The sequence below is a fragment of the Lethenteron reissneri genome, chromosome 21 (genome assembly GCF_015708825.2).
Source record: "Lethenteron reissneri isolate LAM-NWPU_2019-01 chromosome 21, ASM1570882v1, whole genome shotgun sequence".
Lineage (NCBI taxonomy): Eukaryota > Metazoa > Chordata > Hyperoartia > Petromyzontiformes > Petromyzontidae > Lethenteron > Lethenteron reissneri.
In genome coordinates this window covers 14,376,566-14,395,085 of record NC_083799.1, presented here as the reverse complement: position 1 = coordinate 14,395,085, position 18,520 = coordinate 14,376,566, and the positions used below count along the sequence as shown (strand labels likewise).

Here is an 18,520-nt window from a genome sequence, read left to right as displayed (position 1 = left end):
CGGAGCTTTTAATTAGTAACGGACTTATTGCATTCCTTCGGAACAATTGGGGATTTAAAAAAAAGAAATTCGTCAATAGTTAAATATTGAGAGTGTTTACGCCTACAGCATTTGTGCAACGTTATCTTTGGCAGTTGGTGTGAATTTTCTTCTTAACGATTTTTGCTAATTTGCCAAACGACGCATTATTTATCTATAAGTGGGAAACCTTGGGGAAAGGAAGGTGGTGCCTTGTGGCTCACTCGGCGTTCCGCATTAAGCGATATGCAATGTTGGTTTTAATGAAATGAGTCATTGTGCAGGCTGATACAAAAACCTCATTACACCAACCCACAATTGCATTTGGGTGGAGAAGTGGTACAGTGATTCGCGCACTGCGCTACCAATTAAGTCACCTGAGTTCGATTCCTGCTCAAGGCCAACTTCGGCTACGAAAGATCTAAAAGGGTCTTGGACCTCCCCTAGATAGACTCAGCCTTCAATGAGTACCGGGTGCAGTGTGCAGCCAGGCGTGGTGCCGGCCACCCGCCCCCTCGTGTGCCTCGCAAGCCTTGATAGGTGCAAGCTGTCGCCACTTGCCCCCACAATGTGGTAAAGGCTATACGGGTTTAGTTTTTTTTTGTATTCGTTTGTGAATGTGGCGGGGAGCGCAGTGATTCGTGCACTGCGCCGCGAAACCTTCTCGCTTCATTTTCGATTAGCGGCCACCGCGCACATTCAGCGGCGAGCGGATTTTCTCGACCCGTCCCGAGCCCTCGCCGATCGGGTGACTTCAGCCTCCAAACGCGTGGCACGCCGCGGTGTGCGCACGACAGCCACGATCCATCACTTTGGAGGGCGAGGTGGATCGTGTTGAGATTTATGGAAGTCACAAATCCGCTGGGCGCTGCGAGATGGCCAGGAGGCGAAGAGAGTAAAACGTAATGGGCCCTTGAATCCATCTGCGTAAATCTCCGAGCATTAGCCCCATCAGAGGGTCGCGCCTGGACATGCCAGTTTCCTCCCACGTTTCAAACACCGTGAACAACGAGTTATTGGTACGGACGCAGTGGCGGCTTCCAGAGAAAGCTACCGCTTTTGCATTCACTTCTTCTACATCACCATTGTCCTCAGCAGCAGAAGCAACATGAGCAACGACTACGGTCACGGTAAAACAAATATCATTATCTTCTACAGCATCGGCATCAATGTATCTTCTTCTTTCGCCCGGCTGATGTAGATGCAGAGCGACAGACTACAATGTCACATTCAGGTGGCCAAGCCCAGATAACCGCATCAGGAGGAGCAGCGGAGTAGTGTATCGTCGCTATGATGTCTCCATCGTTTATGTGGATCGGGCATTGCGTCGTTATACGTTGTACGGTCTGTTCTGGACGGCAGAGTTTCTTATTTTACATTTGTGCTTCAAGTTATCCGCATCTGCCATGGTGTGTGCAGCGGATGCGCTTCTGGGTGGGACGTGAGCTTCGTGGAAGGTCAAAGCCAGGGATCTTCTGCGTCGAGTCTTTCACAGGCAGTGTTTGTTTGTGACTTCTTCTGAACTCCATTTCAGCTCTCCAAGCTTCATCGGGGGTTGAAGGTTTAAGCACGTGGGGTCCATAAGGGCCCTTGCACACCTTACGCCACCTGAGATAGCAACACTTTAACCGCACCGATGTATTTACGTTTGCCGAAGGGTCGTCGCATAATTCACAGTTTTTTTTGGCTAACGCACAACAAGACGTTGGGAGCCGCCTCTTGGGCTCATGGACTAACGCGATGCTTCTGGTTTCCAAGTCGACGGCCTTTGCAATGCAGTGGCGGAATGACGACCAAAATAACCACGTGGCCCAAGTAACCGTGTGCGCTACACTGACAGAGATGGCAAGCCGCTAAGTTTGCGAGCCGCAGTTTAAAATCTACTTCTTTTTTTTACCACGCGACCGCTCACGAATGCTCATTAGCACAGCAGAAGGCTAATTAGATGGAATGTATAATTCCGATTTTCTTTTTTTTTTTCCCGCAGTTCTGGTCTCAGCTGTGATTTCTTGAAGCCGTGAGCAGTAATAATGGTTAATAAGCCCTGCAGGATGTGTCAATGCCACGGCATCTCGTGTCAAACTTCTGCAATTATTTTCACCTTTAATTCATGAAGCATTATCCACGTGTCATTTCTCACCGAATGCATAGTCGTGAGTCGTGGATTATCAGTGTTTTGCACGGGAACGTGCATACTTTGTCTCGCTAGTTTACAGGAATTTAGCAAGGTGAAATAAGAGAGAGTCGGCATTTAAGTACTTCGCTCGGATTAAACAGGAGATAATGGAATCACATTATCTCGGGTAACAGAAATGTTTAGTAATGCACATTTTATTGAACCTCTGCGTCTCGTAATTTGGGAAATGTCTGTTTCATGTGGACTACCGTTTAGTTTTTAGTTTCCTGATCTATACATGTCCCTCTTCCTGGCTCTGTAACTCCACGACATCGCCTCTCCAAGTGCTTCCGTGTAGTTTGGCCAGGAGCGAGTTGATGTGTGCCCAGGCAAGGACCCCGTGACGAGAAGGGTCGATTGCCGATGGGAAAGACTTGAGATGGAATGGCAGCCAGAGGGTAGAGAATGCACCGGACATGGAGCGTGGCAGTGCAAGACCATGAAAGCATGGGAGGAGGGGGGGGGGCTTCATCCAGCAGTGGATAGACAACGGTTAGCGATGGTTATGGTAACGACTGTTTTACATGTGACGCGTGACCTGTACTCCAGCACTGTGGAGGCAGTAGCGAGGGTTGTTGGATCGCCGCACACAAACGTTGCGAAACTCACTTCACGTGGACCGCGAGGAGGTGTCGTTCCCTAGCTTGCCAGCAGAAGGCGATCCAGCACTAAATGCGCACTGATGCCATCTGTTCCTTCTGTACGGGATGAGGTGCTGCCCTCCCCCCCTTGCCCACGTGAGTTTTCTCCCGGTGCTCCAGTTTCCTCCCATGGCTGGCGAGCGCCACACACACAGACACGTGTACACATTAATGAGTTGAAAACATCTGAATATGCAGAGGACTGCAGAGCTTTGGCAAATGTTGGTAGCACTGGCTCACTGCCTCGCCGCTGCCTTTGAGATGCAACTTGTACGAATGACGACGCAATATATACAACGAAACATCATCATTATCATCGTTATATAATTTGCTTGGGTTAATAATGTGATCGCGGTCATGGTTAATTCGCGACTGTCTCTACCCGTGACGGCTTGTGATGGCCGAGAATATCTATACCCCGTGTGAAGTTGTCCTCTCATCCTCATTTGCATTCTCCTCGAAGGAGGACTCAGCGCTCCATGCATGAGCCAGATACATTTGTTTTGTTGTTTTGCATTAACATTCGACTGATTTATTTCTGAAAGCAAGTTCGAAATTAAAGTGTGTTCGTGGATATAGTGGCGCTGTTCCACGGGCGTGCTTTGCTTGATCGTTATTATATTGATAATGGGATTTTGCCCCACAACCTGTTTTGTTGGCAGAAAAAAAGTGGAACAACCTATCATCATATTTTGGTGCTGGCAAAGGAGGTCCCATGATGTTATTATATTGTTTGATTGTTATGATATTGTTTGCACCGGAGCTCCGAATTGCAATGAGCATCTCTATCGGTACGAGGCGCGTGAATTTTCTGCAACCCAGCTGCAGCGTCATAGCCAAATATTACGCGATGAGCACGCTGGGTAAATAATTGGGACATATAGTAGTAGGTTTTCACCCTTTTAACTGGTACAAAACTGACACCTTTATTCAAGGCATCATGTTTGCAATAACCACAACACAAGTGCTCAAAAAAGCAAACAAAAAGAAGCAACTCTGATAATGATAATAATATGCACTGTCCTTGAAGTTGATTATCATTATCAGAGTTGCTTCTTTTTGTTTGCTTTTTTGACTACTTGTGTTGTGGTTATTGCAAACATGATGCCTTGAATAAAGGTGTCAGTTTTGTACCAGTTTAAAAGGGTAAAAACCTACTACTATATTTTGCCACTGGTAAAAGAGATCTCATAGTGTAATTGGGACATAGTGAAATATTAAACCTCTTTCGTTCCCACCCCCCCCCCCCCCATTGCGTCCCTGGTCTTAACTGGGATGAACATGAACATGTGCTTGACTCACTGGGCTTGACGCCACAGATCTGCCCACTATATAAATATTCCTTCCGTTGGCTTAGGCTGATGATGTCTTATCTGCCTGTCAGCGGCTCGGCACGCGCGGCTGATGTGATGTGATGAACATCGGCAGGAGCCATATCGCCGCGGTTTGTCCGCAGACGTTGTCGCGATGAAACGTGGCATGGCTGGCGAGCGCCACACACACACACACGTGTATATACAGTGATCCCTCGCCATTTCGCGGTTCAAGTTTCGCAGCCTCAGTGCATCGCGGATTTTTCGTACTGATTTAAATGCCTCATTATACCTGTGCAGTAACACCATCATCATCATCATTCATCATCGCATTCATCGAACTGCACAGGTCTGTCATCGTCGTCATTGTCATCGTCATTGTCATCGTCGTCGTCGTCATTACTGGAGTCAAGTCTCAAGATACTACTGTCATTGGTGAGTGTAGAACACCATAATACGTATCGTATGAGAGAGAGAGAGTGAATGCATAATATTAAGGTTTTATAATAAAATAGATTTAAGTAATATATATATATATAAAGTATAAATATACATATTTTAAACATTCTGGTACCCACACACACATATACGGAAATTCCTAGGGGGCCAATCCTACTTCGCGGATTTTCACCTATCACGAGGGGTTTCCGGTCCCCATTAACCGCGATAAACGAGGGATCACTGTATATTGTTTGGGTCTTTCGGTAAAGTCACGGATAGATGGTTCAAAGAAAATAACCGTCGATCTGACTTTACCGATATACCCCCAAAAATATGAATTCCTGCAGTCACGAAAGCTTTCAGTCATCACACACACTGTATATATAATTGTACTTAAGTGAACCGCTAATAAAAGCCGTCAAAACAAAGCAATGTGTAACTACAGTGTCAACTTAGGGGCCGTCCACAAATGACGTCACGCGATTTTGGACGATTTTTGACCCCCCCTCTCGTCGCACGGCGTCACAAAAAGTCAGATCCCCTCTCAAATATGACGTCACAAAGCTCTGCCCCCCCCCAAACCATATTTCAATTTTGAAAATAAAAATGCTTCAAATCGCTTTAAACTTTTGTCATTGTAGTGCGTATTTAATGTGGCGCTGCACTCTGATGTTGTAGGAAAAAACATGTATTAACAAGTCTATTTAATTAAGTAGAACGTGTTGTCTATATTTATTTAAAGTTGCGCATTTTTACGTGACGTCACATTTCTCAACTCAAACCCCACCCCCCTTCGTCACACATCGTCACAAATGTCTGACCCCCACCCCCCCTATGTGCGTGACGTCATTTATGGACGGCCCTTATAACGTGGCACATGGCAGGGATGGTGCGACTCATCGAGGCGCGAGGGGCCACAGGCAAGCGAGCAAGGCAGCCGCGCTATATGACAGTTGCCCAAGCTCTGCTGACCTCTATTTTATCAATGTGTTATCGGCCAATTAAATGAGTGTTTACACGTGGAATGATACCCGAGCATCTCCAGGAAACCCACGCGTGCGAGGGGGATGCACTGTATCCCCATGCAGACGGAACAGGTGGATTCATAATAGAGGTTTTTGGGTTCGATCGCGTTATTATGAATGTGTCGCAACCCTCCACCATCCGACACGGCCAATCAGCAAAAAATGTGTCACGTTAATAAAAACGCCAATTAGTTACTTCTTCAGCCCACCGGTGTGTTTGAAGAGTGAATCCACGACATTTAGAATTTGAGTACGACGTTTCGCTGGTAATTACATCCAGCATCTATGGGCGATTTGTCGGAATAGTGAAGCCATCCACCTGCTTCAGGCTCTTAAATAGTGCCGGATGACGTCATTATTGTGGAGTCCACGTTTTTTTTTTCTCTGTGCTGATTGGTCATTTTTTATTCAACTGTAGAAGCGTAAAATAAAGGGTGCTTCAAAAAAATGTTAACACTTCCGAGAATTTGCAACAATACCCCAAGAAATGTGCCTCCGGGCTCTGGAGACCACCTGGAGAAGATTCCAGACGTGTGTTGACAACGATGGCGAACAAGTGGGAGATATACTTTTTGTTTTTTTCGGTAAAGCCACGTAGGTGAAAACAAAATAAAATTAAAATAAAACATCTAAATTAAATCACAACGTTTCGGAAGCAACACAAGCATCCGTCATCAGGTGTGACTGCTCCAGCAAAATTACTAAGTGGGAGAGTTACTCTTTTTCTGTTTGAAGCTATTCACGTTCATTTGTTATCATGTTACAGTGTTTATCCGTTATTTTTTCGTTAAAAACGATAGTCCCATATAAGTGTTATTTGTTTCGAACCACCCTGTATACGAACACAAGTATCCCCAATTTTAAACAAGATCACAATGCGCCCGTCGCTTCACGATTTTCATACGAACACATGTTGTCGACCGTGCATCTATAAGCTTCGGCTTCAATGCACGGCTCGGTTCAAGCACAGCGCAACATTAGGCCAAGATTTCGTTTCAAATCGTACAATAATGTGGCATTCGTTTAGACGTGCAGGCGCCGTGGGGTTCTGCTGCTAACGCCTGCGTGCAAGTGCTGTACCAGTGGCGATTTGCTGGCATGCTCTTGACCGAGGCCACGAGTGCCCGTCTGTTCGCGTTCGTTTCCGTCGCAAGAAAGCCGCGTGGACGTGTGGCTAACACGGGGGTTCGCGTGCTCACGAGTTGGGCCAAATCAATTGACCCTGCCACCCAACGGCGCGAGACGGCGTGGCAATGGGGAGGGGGTGGACAGTTGAGTTCCCAAACAAGGACCGCACCGGACACGCGGCGAAGGGACAGCGCGCGGGTTCCTCTCTGCTACCCCGACGACCACGAGGGCAGCTCCCAGCGGTGTCACAACAGCCGCAGCAGGTGGTGGGAAGAAGGTTTGGGGACATTTCCAGCGCAAATGCGCTTACGTATTTCTAGATTGAAGCGTTCGTGACTGCAAGGATTCATATTCTTAGGTTTTTTTCGGTAAAGTCACGTAGGTAAAAAATTAAAATTAATAAAAGTAAAATTAAAATAAAAATCACGACGTTTCTGAGGCAACACAAGCTTCCGTCTTCAGGTGGAACCGTCACAGCACGCTTGCTGTATCAAGTAAATGTAGTATCTCTTGGAATCTCTCATTTACTTGATACAGCAAGCGTGCTGTGACTGTTCCACCTGAAGACGGAAGCTTGTGTTGCCTCCGAAACGTCGTGATTTTATTTGATTTTTATTGCGCTTACGTATGTTGAACTTCTTTTGCACCGTACGTAGCCAACCGTGCGGGTGGTAGTGAGATACGACGATTTGGTTTTCCCCAATGCCCCCTCCCTTTTTGCTGTCCACCACGTGGCTTCCACAGCAGCCGTGGCAACACCTGTTTGGGCTTGGTGGTTAACCTTTCCAAGCATTTCCCAGGCTCAAACCTGCTTAGCTTCCGAGATCGGGCGCATCCTGAGTGATTTGTCCATAGGTCTGGCTTAGTTGTGATGTGTTGTGTCTATGTATGTTGAACTTCTTTCGCACCGTACGTAGCCAACCGTGCTAATCGGAGGCGCGGTGGAAGGCCAACAAACTAAAACACACAAAGCAGTTCTAAAGAAATGAGTTTTCAATCTAGACGTTTTACAAGTGCATTGCTCCAGCGGCTTCCTGACATCGGAAGGAGCGTTCCAGACGGCCGCAGAAGCAGCGCGTCTGAAAGTGCCGCGGCGATGTTGCGGTGAAAACGGAAGAGCAAAAAAATTAACCCGTAAAAACAACGTTTTTCACTATAAATCCTTTATATGCGTGGCGGCTAGAGTTCTCTAGTCCTCTGGCTTGAGATGGCTGCCACCTATGGGTCAAATGAATGCCTGCCACCATTAAGCAATTGGTAATTAAATATAATTTATTTTTTCCTAAAAAGTGTAAAATTTTGGAAAAAAAATTCACGAAAATACATTGTCACGCACAACGAGTCTGTGTGCAAAATGTCAACTCGATTGGATCACGGGAAGTGGGTTAAAAAAGCGACCGAAAGATTTGCACGGTCGTAAGCAAGCAAGCAAGTGAACTTAATATAAAGGATTTTAAAAAGACTCCACCGGTACAAGCCACCGGGCGCACATGTTGTCACCGATGACTTGCCCAAACACAGCACGCGAAGTGTGGTGGGGGACAAGTCGACTTACGCTCTGCTGCTACAGCGGTTTGCCTACACACACACAGCAAAAAAAAACACCAATTGAAACAGCCTACTTGCTGGCTGGCTGCGTTTTTCAAACGCCGTACGCACGATGGAGAATTGATTTCAGCAGCCACCGCCAGTGCCGTCCTGGGTGGGTGGAGGGGTGGGTGGGTGGGTGGGTGGAGGGGTGGGTGGAGAGGTGGGTGGGTGGGTAGGTGGAGGGGTGTGTGGGTGGATGAGTGGGTGGAGGGGTGGGTGGGTGTGTGGGTGGAGGGGTGGGTGGGTGTGTGGGTGGAGGGGTGAAACCACCCGAGCGTGCTGTCTGCCGCAAAGTGGACATTAAAGACCCCGGTGACATCATTGCCGTGAATAGGTCGTTCCGTGGCTCGTGTCAAACCTCGAATCGGAAAATCTAAACGTTACAGTAATTGCGCATGAATAGCCACCGACCCCTTCACAGCTGCAGCAGTCGTCCACGTTTCACCCGACCCCCCCGCCGCTCCCACAAAGTGCTCCCTGCACCCATGGGCGTCGTGGGGCATGCAATGAGCTCCGTTGTGGCTTCAGAGAGATTTACAGGCCAGCTAAGTGTCGATTATGAGCAAACGCTATTATTGTCTCGCTTTAGCAACAACATCAACAACAACAAAAACAACAAAAACACTCGCATTACATTTCCCTTCCGGCGTTGTCACAACATTGGCATGGGAAGATTGTGTCATCCACTTCAACGGATTGATCACGGCTGCAGCTGATGTTGATGAGACTGTGTGTTGTGTCACGATAACGTAGCGAGTTGTAGAAGCAAAGCTGCCGACGGTTTTTTCTTCTCTTTCTTTAATAAAAGCCATGCCGATGGCAATTGCTATTTTCGTACGGGCGCACCTGAAGCGCGCGTGGTTAATGGACTCGCCTTTCCTTAATAGCTCCGAGGGTAATGCGATTTGCATTAATGGTTCGCCGTTCGCATCACTCAGATGTACAAATTAACATACGGAAATCTGTTGTTGCGGGGATAATTCGGAGAATTCGGAGAATGTAAACGCATTTTGGCACAACATCATTAATAGGCAACATCTTTGCAATCTAATTTGCCCGTTCCTTTGGGGGGGGGCGGGTAGGGAGGGCGTTTGACTTTAAATTATTTACAACGAGAAATTCATCCCCGCCGTGGACTCGACGACGCTGCCTGCGCTGGGCCACGTTCACCTTCTGACGCCGCCGCACAGATGCTTCTCGTGAATATTTAACGAGCCGGTTTCTCGCACCAAACTATAGCGCTCATTGATCACATTTTAGAGCGATATCAAAGCTTGTTGTGATGTAAAACTGGTATTGATCGGGGGAGCGGGGGGGGAGGGGGTTTAAGTGGATAAATTGTTTTTTTATTGTTGTCGATGATTTTCAAGTCTTATTCGAGGTTTGTATATTGAACTTCTTGTGCACCGTACATATCCAAGCGTGCTAATCGGAGGTGCGGGAGAAGGACAACAACACTAAACACAACAAGCCGTTCTCAAGAAATTCGTTTTCAATTTAGATGATTTACAAGTGCATAGCTCCAGTGGCTTCCTCATATCGGAAGGGAGAGCGTTCCAGACGGCCGCAGAGTGTCGCGCGATGCGGTGACCGCCGCCTTTGTTCGATGGGCAGCCCGAAGCCGCTGCTGCTGCTGCTGCTGCGAGGGTGACGACGGGAGTTTGCGTGATGATGGGTTATGCTCCTGGTGTATGCTGTGAAGAAGCGGCCAGTCCCACGTTACTCGCGATAGGATTGACTCCACATTGTGTTTCATTGCTTTTGTGGCTTTATTTTGGTGATTTCGAAAACGTTTTTTGGTTTGGCCACGTTTGTTTGTTGTGGGACGGAGTTAGACTGATGGCCTTAATCTAAGTTGTCTTGTGGTTGTTGTTGTTGTTTGACTTGAATCCCACTGGGATTTTTGCACACAGCGTTGGTGTACGGTGCTTTTTCTGCAATATTTTGCTGTCTTTTCTTGGATTTTTCTGTTTGCGCATAGTCACATAGTCACTTTAAGATGTTTTTCTTGTTCTTGTTCATGTTTTTTGTTTTTTGTTTGTTGCGGTTGCACCCGATTCAAGAGCCGAATGGCTCACGGGGCTACACCTAATAAATTAACTTGAAAAACTTGAAACTTGTGTTCCTGCACATGGCGAGGTCTGCGCGTCACGACGACAGGACTCGAGGAGAGAGTTCGTGCAGCGTTGCTGTTCCTCGTCTGTCGAAGGCGTGTGCGGACCTCAGTGCGTTTACCACGCGTTTGGGTTGCACGGCCACAATTACGTAACTGTGGCTCGCCTTGAATTCTCCATTCACGGAGGAGATGTGGGCATCGGCCTGTCGATGTTCGGATGCTGTTGATGGTTAGCACAAGTGTCCTCGAGGAATGCCAAAGCCAGGAGGTGCGATGTTTGAGTGTCATATTAAGTTGCTTATTATGGACCTCCGTTCAAGATTACAACCATCAATCGAGAATAAGACTAGATTGGAAGCTTTCGTGACTGCAAGGATTCATACTCTTGGTTCTTTCGGTAAAGTCACGTAGGTATAAAAAAAACTATATAAGGCCGTACAATTTGGGACTTCTCTCCACTTGATACAGAAATTTTGCTGTGACAGTCTCACCTGAAGACGGAAGCTTGTGTTGCCTCCGAAACGTCGTGATTTTATTGTTTTTATTTTTTGTTTTTATTAATTTTAATTTCATTTTTTTTACCTACGTGACTTTACCGAAAGAACTAAGAGTACGAGAATACGACTGCTCAACTCCGTCTTTAGAGTATAGAGCCCGCACGTCACTGCTGCAGTGGGCTTTTCGCGTTCTGTCACGTTGCTGCTCGACACGACGTCTGGCGAGACATGACTCGGCACGTGCAGCGAAACGTCGGAATGTCGGGCCGGACAACACGCGGCACTAGCCGAACACGCATCGGAGAGCGGCGATGGGTGTCGCTGACCCATCGGAGACGCGACAATGCGCCTCGAACAATAGAACCGCTGATGGTGAACAGGACCCCTTGATTGCAATTCGGCAGCCGGTCGCTCGATCTCCGGTCCAAAGAGTCCACATTTGTGGAACACAAAGGGGCGCTAATGGAGCGTTTATCGAACGCGTGTTGCTGCGCTGGCACCTGGGTTGCCAACCTGTCACCTGTAGGGTCAGCGGCATTATGGCTCAACAAGTAAATTAAGTCGGTAAAGCGCAAGCTTAGCGCGCATTACGCGATTAAGCAGAAGCTACAGACCCGAGGCTGCTGTAAATTAATTGTGTGACTGGGAAAGCCTTGTGTGTGTGTTGTGCGGTTTGTTTTTAAAGCGGCTCAGTGGATAATACAAACTACGAGATATATTTGTGTTTGTGGAACGCACATACGATGCAATCGTTGTGTGCAAGCCTCCGATTTACAGAGCTGCATTCATCATTGCTGAGCCGCATTTGTCACCAATTCCTGCGCGCCCGCTGCCTGCATCGGGAGGGAGATGCCGGCAACCGGTGACGCGGAGAGGCAAGCCCCGTGGGTAGGGAGCCGATGGCGCAGCGGTTGTTAGCGCGCTGCGCTACGAGCCCAGCAACACCCGAGTTCGATTCCCGCTCACGGTCAACACCGGCGACGATTGTCTGAAGAGGTCCTGGGCCGGCCTCCTCTGGGTCGACTCGATGCCTAAACATGTCCATTCGGGAGACAAAGGCGGCCGGGCGTGGTGCTTCGTGTGCCGGTTTTCATAGGTGCTCGCTAACAGCACTTGCCTTCAACACTCTGTTAAAGGCTATACGGGGGATCTTTGTCTTTGTATCGGTAGATAATGCTGCACAGAGCGGCAATCTCGCGTGGTTATTTCAGTAATATTGCCTTTTGGATGAACTACCCCTGTCGACACTGCTCATGCGTCATTACACAGAATATTGCACTGTTCGTGATGTTAACATTAAATCCGCGGACGCGGAATTGCTCTAACAGTACACTTGCACGTGTCACAGCCATTCGACGTCCCCCCTTACTCGCAGTGCTCATCTCCGTCGTGGGAATTCCACATTCCTCTGGCAGGCACCAGCCTCTCACGAGGATAACATAGCTGATGGTTCACCAAGTCGTACTCATTTTATTGACATCGAATGGTTGTTGATTGATGACGATGATGTCCGCTGTTTAATTTGATCGGGAGCAGTTCAGAACGCTGTTGAAGAAATCATTTTGGTACGCCACATCCATCTCCTGTATTTCAACCTCTACTTCTTCACAGGTTGATAAACATATAGCGTCAAATAATATCTAGTATTACAATTATTATCTTCCAAAGGCGATTATTGTACTCTATTTGTAGTGCTTTGCGCTGGATAATCTCTACTCCAAGCCAACCTCGGAGTGTCCCGTGCCATATCGAGTGAGAAATTCAGCCTAATGATGATGACGACGACCATGATGATGCTAAGGTAGGGCCAGCGCCTAAAACCTGAAATTGGATTTGTGACCTCCCGATTGTGAGCGAGAGGCGAGCGCCTTGTTGCTGTGCGCGTGCGTGTGTCGCGCGCATAAATGGACACCGCGTGCGCGCGCTGCGTGCGCGTGTGCTGCACGGGCTGCATTGCACTGCTGTCGAGATGGTGCTCCCGTCAGGGTTAACCAGGGCCGCCTTTGTACCTGTGCACCCAATTCGGCACGGTTCAGCCTTGTCGCGAGGCTGGTCGCGAGCGTGACGCAAGTGTCATATCTCATGGTGGAGACCTACAATACATCACGTTGCCCAAATGCCAATGTCAGGCCACGCCACGCACCCCGCCCCCTCCCTACAAAAGAAGCCAACGAGATGTTATTTGACGTGACAGCAAGAATAATGTGAAGCCCTTCGTAGATCCACTGCTGAATGAAGTGCCTCGCTCAAGGCTGTGTCGGTCACACGGCTTGTTTGACCACACGGCGCCACGATGGTCGGAGCGCATCGGTTGCTGGACAGAAGCTGGGTATCGGCAGGACATGATGGGTTCAAATGTCACTCGTACTCTTAGTTCTTTCGGTAAAGTCACGTAGGTAAAAAATGAAATAAAAATTAATAAAAATAAAACAATTAATTTTAATTTCATTTTTTACCTACGTGACTTTACCGAAAGAACTAAAAGTATGAATCCTTGCAGTCACGAAAGCTTCAAATCTAGAATCAAATGTCACTCGCCACTGACAATCAAGCGTGCTACGCATGTGTCAGTCACACAGTGAGTGGCCTTTAAAGGATATATATTGTAGGCGACGTTTCGGGCAATTACCCTTCTAGACGTGGCCGGTAATTAAACTCAGGTCGGCCGTGTTCATTTCGATATTAAAAAAAAACGGCCCTACCTCTCCACCAACCACTTCATTGGGGATTACATCGGAAGCCGCCGAGGTTTGTGACGTTGACGATCGGATGATGAAAGGTTGACGTTTTTAGATGAATGTATATCCGCCGGGGAATGAAGCCGCTAATGGTTCAGCATGATACCCGTTTAACACGTGTCTAGCTATTGTGATATATACTGCCATGTAGCACGTGTGGACGAGTATGCGGGAGTGGAGCGGTAGTGTCGAGTAAATTGACCGGTAAACCTGAGTTCGAATCTCGACCAGGGCTAACGTGGCAGAGGACAATGTTACATGAGCACGTCCATGCGGGCGTCAGCCAGCCAACCTTCCACAAGCCCACATCGAGACCGGCGTGGCGAAGTACGGCGAAACAGAGGGAGGCGTTCATCTGGCAGTGGAGTGACATATTTGACAATGATTGTATTTCCCGTATTGTGAAGTATAACAAACTTGTATCATTTCACCCTCTATGGTAAGTATAGAACCAGCGACTCACAAACATCATTATTCACGTGTGTGTGTGTGTTCATGACGCACGTGTGTGTGTGTTCATCACGTGTATGTGTGTGTGTTCATCACGTGTATGTGTGTGTGTTCATCACGTGTGTGTGTGTTCATCACGTGTGTGTGTGTGTTCATCACGTGTGTGTGTGTTCATCACGTGTGTGTGTGTTCATCACGTGTGTGTGTGTGTTCATCACGCACGTGTGTGTGTGTGTGTCCATCACGTGTGTGTGTGTTCATCACGTGTGTGTGTGTTCATCATGTGTGTGTGTTCATCACGTGTGTGTGTGTTCATCACGTGTGTGTGTGTTCATCACGTGTGTGTGTGTTCATCACGTATGTGTGTGTGTCCATCACGTGTGTGTGTGTTCATCACGTGTGTGTGTGTGTTCATCACGTGTGTGTGTGTTCATCATGTGTGTGTGTGTCCATCATGTGTGTGTGTGTTCATCACGTGTGTGTGTGTTCATCACGTGTGTGTGTGTTCATCACGTGTGTGTGTGTCCATCACGTGTGTGTGTGTCCATCACGTGTGTGTGTGTTCATCATGCACGCGTGTGTGTGTCCATCACGTGCGTGTGTGTTCATCACACGTGTATGTGTGTGTTCATCATGCACGTGTGTGTGTGTGTTCATCATGTGTGTGTGTGTCCATCATGTGTGTGTGTGTGTCCATCACGTGTGTGTGTGTCCATCACGTGTGTGTGTGTTCATCATGTGTGTGTGTGTTCATCATGTGTGTGTGTGTGTCCATCACGTGTGTGTGTGTCCATCACGTGTGTGTGTGTTCATCATGTGTGTGTGTGTCCATCACGTGTGTGTGTGTTCATCACGTGTGTGTGTGTTCATCATGTGTGTGTGTGTGTCCATCACGTGTGTGTGTGTTCATCACGTGTGTGTGTGTGTCCATCACGCACGTGTGTGTGTCCATCACGTGTGTGTGTGTCCATCACGTGTGTGTGTCCATCACGTGTGTGTGTTCATCACGTGTGTGTGTGTTCATCACGTGTGTATGTGTGTGTGTCCATCACGTGTGTGTGTGTTCATCACGTGTGTGTGTGTTCATCACGTGTGTGTGTGTGTTCATCACGCACGTGTGTGTGTGTCCATCACGTGTGTGTGTCCATCACGTGTGTGTGTTCATCACGTGTGTGTGTGTTCATCACGTGTGTATGTGTGTGTGTCCATCACGTGTGTGTGTGTTCATCATGTGTGTGTGTGTTCATCACGTGTGTGTGTGTGTTCATCACGCACGTGTGTGTGTGTTCATCACGCACGTGTGTGTGTTCATCACGTGTGTGTGTGTTCATCATGCACGCGTGTGTGTGTCCATCACGTGCGTGTGTGTTCATCACACGTGTATGTGTGTGTTCATCATGCACGTGTGTGTGTGTGTTCATCACACGTGTGTGTGTGTTCATCACGTGTGCGTGTGCGTGTTATAGTGAGCGCGTGAATAATGATTCCGCGCGTTTAATCGAGTGCAGCAGCCACAACCCAGGCGCACGTTTTCAATTCACGTGAAATAAATTAACAAAACCACTCATTACGAGCTGGTTTTCATCATCTCCGGTAAGTTAGTAGCACAAATCAGTTTCGTCTGAAATAAATGCCAATGCTTTCAAAAAAACATTTAACTTGATTTTAATGGCAAGATTTTGTTTTCGTTTCATCATAATATCGATAATAACAACCATGCAAAAATATAAGTGTATATAATGTACCTTCCATGCAACCGATGTGAAAATCGAAGCTCCAGGCATTTTTTGTGTTGTTGTTGACAGACTTCGGTAAAAACGTCATTGGTAAAGCACATACAGAGTAAACATTGTAAGCATGCGCTATCAATTGATTCAGGACAAATCCATCTTTTTCGTGAAGCATGCTTTCCCATTGATGGAGGTGGTGGTGGTGGTTGACACACGACTGCGAGAAAGCCTTAAGCACGGAATCACCGCATCTTTACAAAACGTAGCGCGAAACGTGTAAAACACGTCCAATTAAACAAAGTAGTTTTTTTTTTAAAATTAATTAATTCTGTTTGTTGTTGTTACAAAATGTACGCACGTTTACATTCATTGCACGGGAAAGCCTAGAGTACAAAAAGCGAATTTCTTCTGATTCAGAAAACGTTTTTGTGCAAAATACAGTGTTTTGTTCACATTGTATAAACCGTCACCAGAGCAATTAATAAAGAAAACCAGTCACAGCGAACCACGAACGGCTAACATCGCCCCATGCCGAACATCATCAATACGACTCGAGTAATATTCGCGAAACACACCACCCACAAAATCCCGTGCGCCCACTTCCCCAAATGTAAGCTGCATTAGGTCAGCAGCTGAAACAACCACCCCACGACAACCATTACAAACACGCACAAAACTACCGCTCCACTCGGATTTTGGACGATATCCACAGTAATGGCTTAAACGACACGCGCCTCAAACGTAATCTATGGAACATCGCGTCGCTTCTTCTACCCATTGGGAGCGTGCAATCGGCGCAGCGCGACTCGCCCTGCAGCCGGCAACATCTTCGTACACCCTCGGATGGCAGTAGGAGACACATGGAGGACATTTCCCCTTGGTGAGCGACCAAGAAGGTTGCGTGAAGACGACATCACCGTCCAGATGACGGAGCGCCTTGGTAACAATCGAGCTCGACGGAGCCAGCAGACCACGGACAGTCGTTGAGCCCCCGCGTTCGGCACAGAAGCCTCGAACGAGCTCGGGAAATTGGGCACGGCACGGCTCTCTCTCTACCGCATGGTACGCGCGCCGTCAGTAGGTCCTGATGATGACAGCCTCCACCTCCCTGGAGGGCCTCCGCTCCTTCACCAGAAAGTTGATCATGCTCTCCGACTTGATGAGCAGATTGCAGCCGAGGAAGAAGACTCCGAAGACGACGGTGAGCGAGAGCACGCACATGACGGCGATCTGCACCACGCGGAATATGTACAGGTTCCTGGGGTCGGCCAGCGGCGCCTGGAAGCCGGCTCCTCCTCCTCCTCCGTCTGCCACCGCCGGTGCCGAGAGGTTACAGCACGGGCCCAGCGCGGAGTCGTTTGTCGCTCCAGCGTGGCCCAGCAGCGTCGCGTTGAACACTCCCAGGGAGTCGTTCAGGGCGAGCAGGGAGGCGTTCAAGTTGAGAAGCGAAGAGGCGTTCATGGCGCAGAAACGCCGCGCGGCGCTGACAGGCGCGGGATGGAAGAGGGCGCAGAGCGCATCGGGGTGCGCCAGTGGCGGTGCTGCTGCTCCTGCTACGCAGAGCGACTCCCCAGCGCAGAGCGACTCCCCTGGAAGAGCAGCGCAGGGGGTGACTCTCGTACAGGGTCACACAGGGTTGACTCTTGGATCGAGAGCGCAGGGGTGACTGCTGTTGGAAGAGCAGCGCAAGGATGATTCTTGGAAGCCCGGGTGCAGAGCGAGTGATTTCCCGAAGGAGCAGAGCACGGGATGACTTCCTGGAAGCCGGTGGCGACTTTTAGGTGAACAACTCAGCAGGGAGTGAGTTCTGGAAGCCCAGCGACTACGAGGACGACGAGTACGACGACGACGACTCTTTGAACACGAGCGCAGGGTGACAACTGCACGTGCACGCGGCTCGAAGCTGACTCCTTGCAAACGGCGCACGACGGGTGACTCAAGCGCAGCGCTCAGCGGCGCGTGCTCGCAGCGCGAGGGAGATCGATTTGTGAGCGCAGCGTCGAGAGGTAGCGGGGAATGACTCCTGCGAGCGGCGCGCGGGGGGTGCGGGGGTGGGTGACTTGAGTCGTAGCGGGTGACTGGGTCGTAGGGGGTGCAGGGGTGGGTGACTTGAGTCTTAGCGAGTGACTGGGTCGTAGGGGGGTGGGTGACTGGGTCGTAGCGGGTGACTCGGGAGCGCCACGCTAAGGACGACTCACGGAGACCACGTACAGAGTGTCGCTGTCTCTTTGAAGCGTAACGCAAGGGGTGTCAGATTCTTCGAAGCCCTGCTCATGGGAGAGAGGGGAGGGGGGGGGGGGCTGGGGTATTAATAGGTGGCGAGCGGGGGGGGGGGGCCTGGTTAATGGGGGGGTCCTGGTTATGGGGGGTCCTGATTTTGGGGGTCCTGGTTTTGGGGGTCCTGGTTATGGAGATCCTGCTTGTTGTGGTGTTTCGGCTCGGCAAGGGGTGTCACCACCCGAAGGAGCGCAGCGCGGATACGGGGCCAGAGACGGCACCTCCCCCGACTCCTCGGCCTTTATAGACAGAGGGGGAGCGACCATCGGAGAGCAGCGATGGGGGGGGGGGGGGGGTGCCGTGATGCACGAGCGCGCGTTACAAGGCACGGGGACTTTGTCGTACTGTTGTAAAGCCCACTGTTGTTGTTGTTGTTGACA

General features: G+C 49.0%; 1 protein-coding gene across 1 annotated transcript; it reads right to left on the bottom strand.

Annotated features, from left to right (window-relative positions):
- Positions 1-15,782: 15,782 nt before the first annotated feature.
- LOC133345277 (protein reprimo A-like) lies at positions 15,783-18,182 on the bottom strand. Its single transcript, XM_061555897.1, has one exon. The coding sequence runs from the start codon at positions 17,322-17,324 to the stop codon at positions 16,938-16,940; it is 387 nt and encodes a 128-aa protein (XP_061411881.1). The 5' UTR covers positions 17,325-18,182; the 3' UTR covers positions 15,783-16,937.
- Positions 18,183-18,520: the final 338 nt, after the last annotated feature.

What these genes read in the sequence shown, in the direction of transcription:
- LOC133345277 (XM_061555897.1), bottom strand. Translation starts at nt 17,324, where the DNA reads ATGAACGCCTCTTCGCTTCTCAACTTGAACGCCTCCCTGCTCGCCCTG.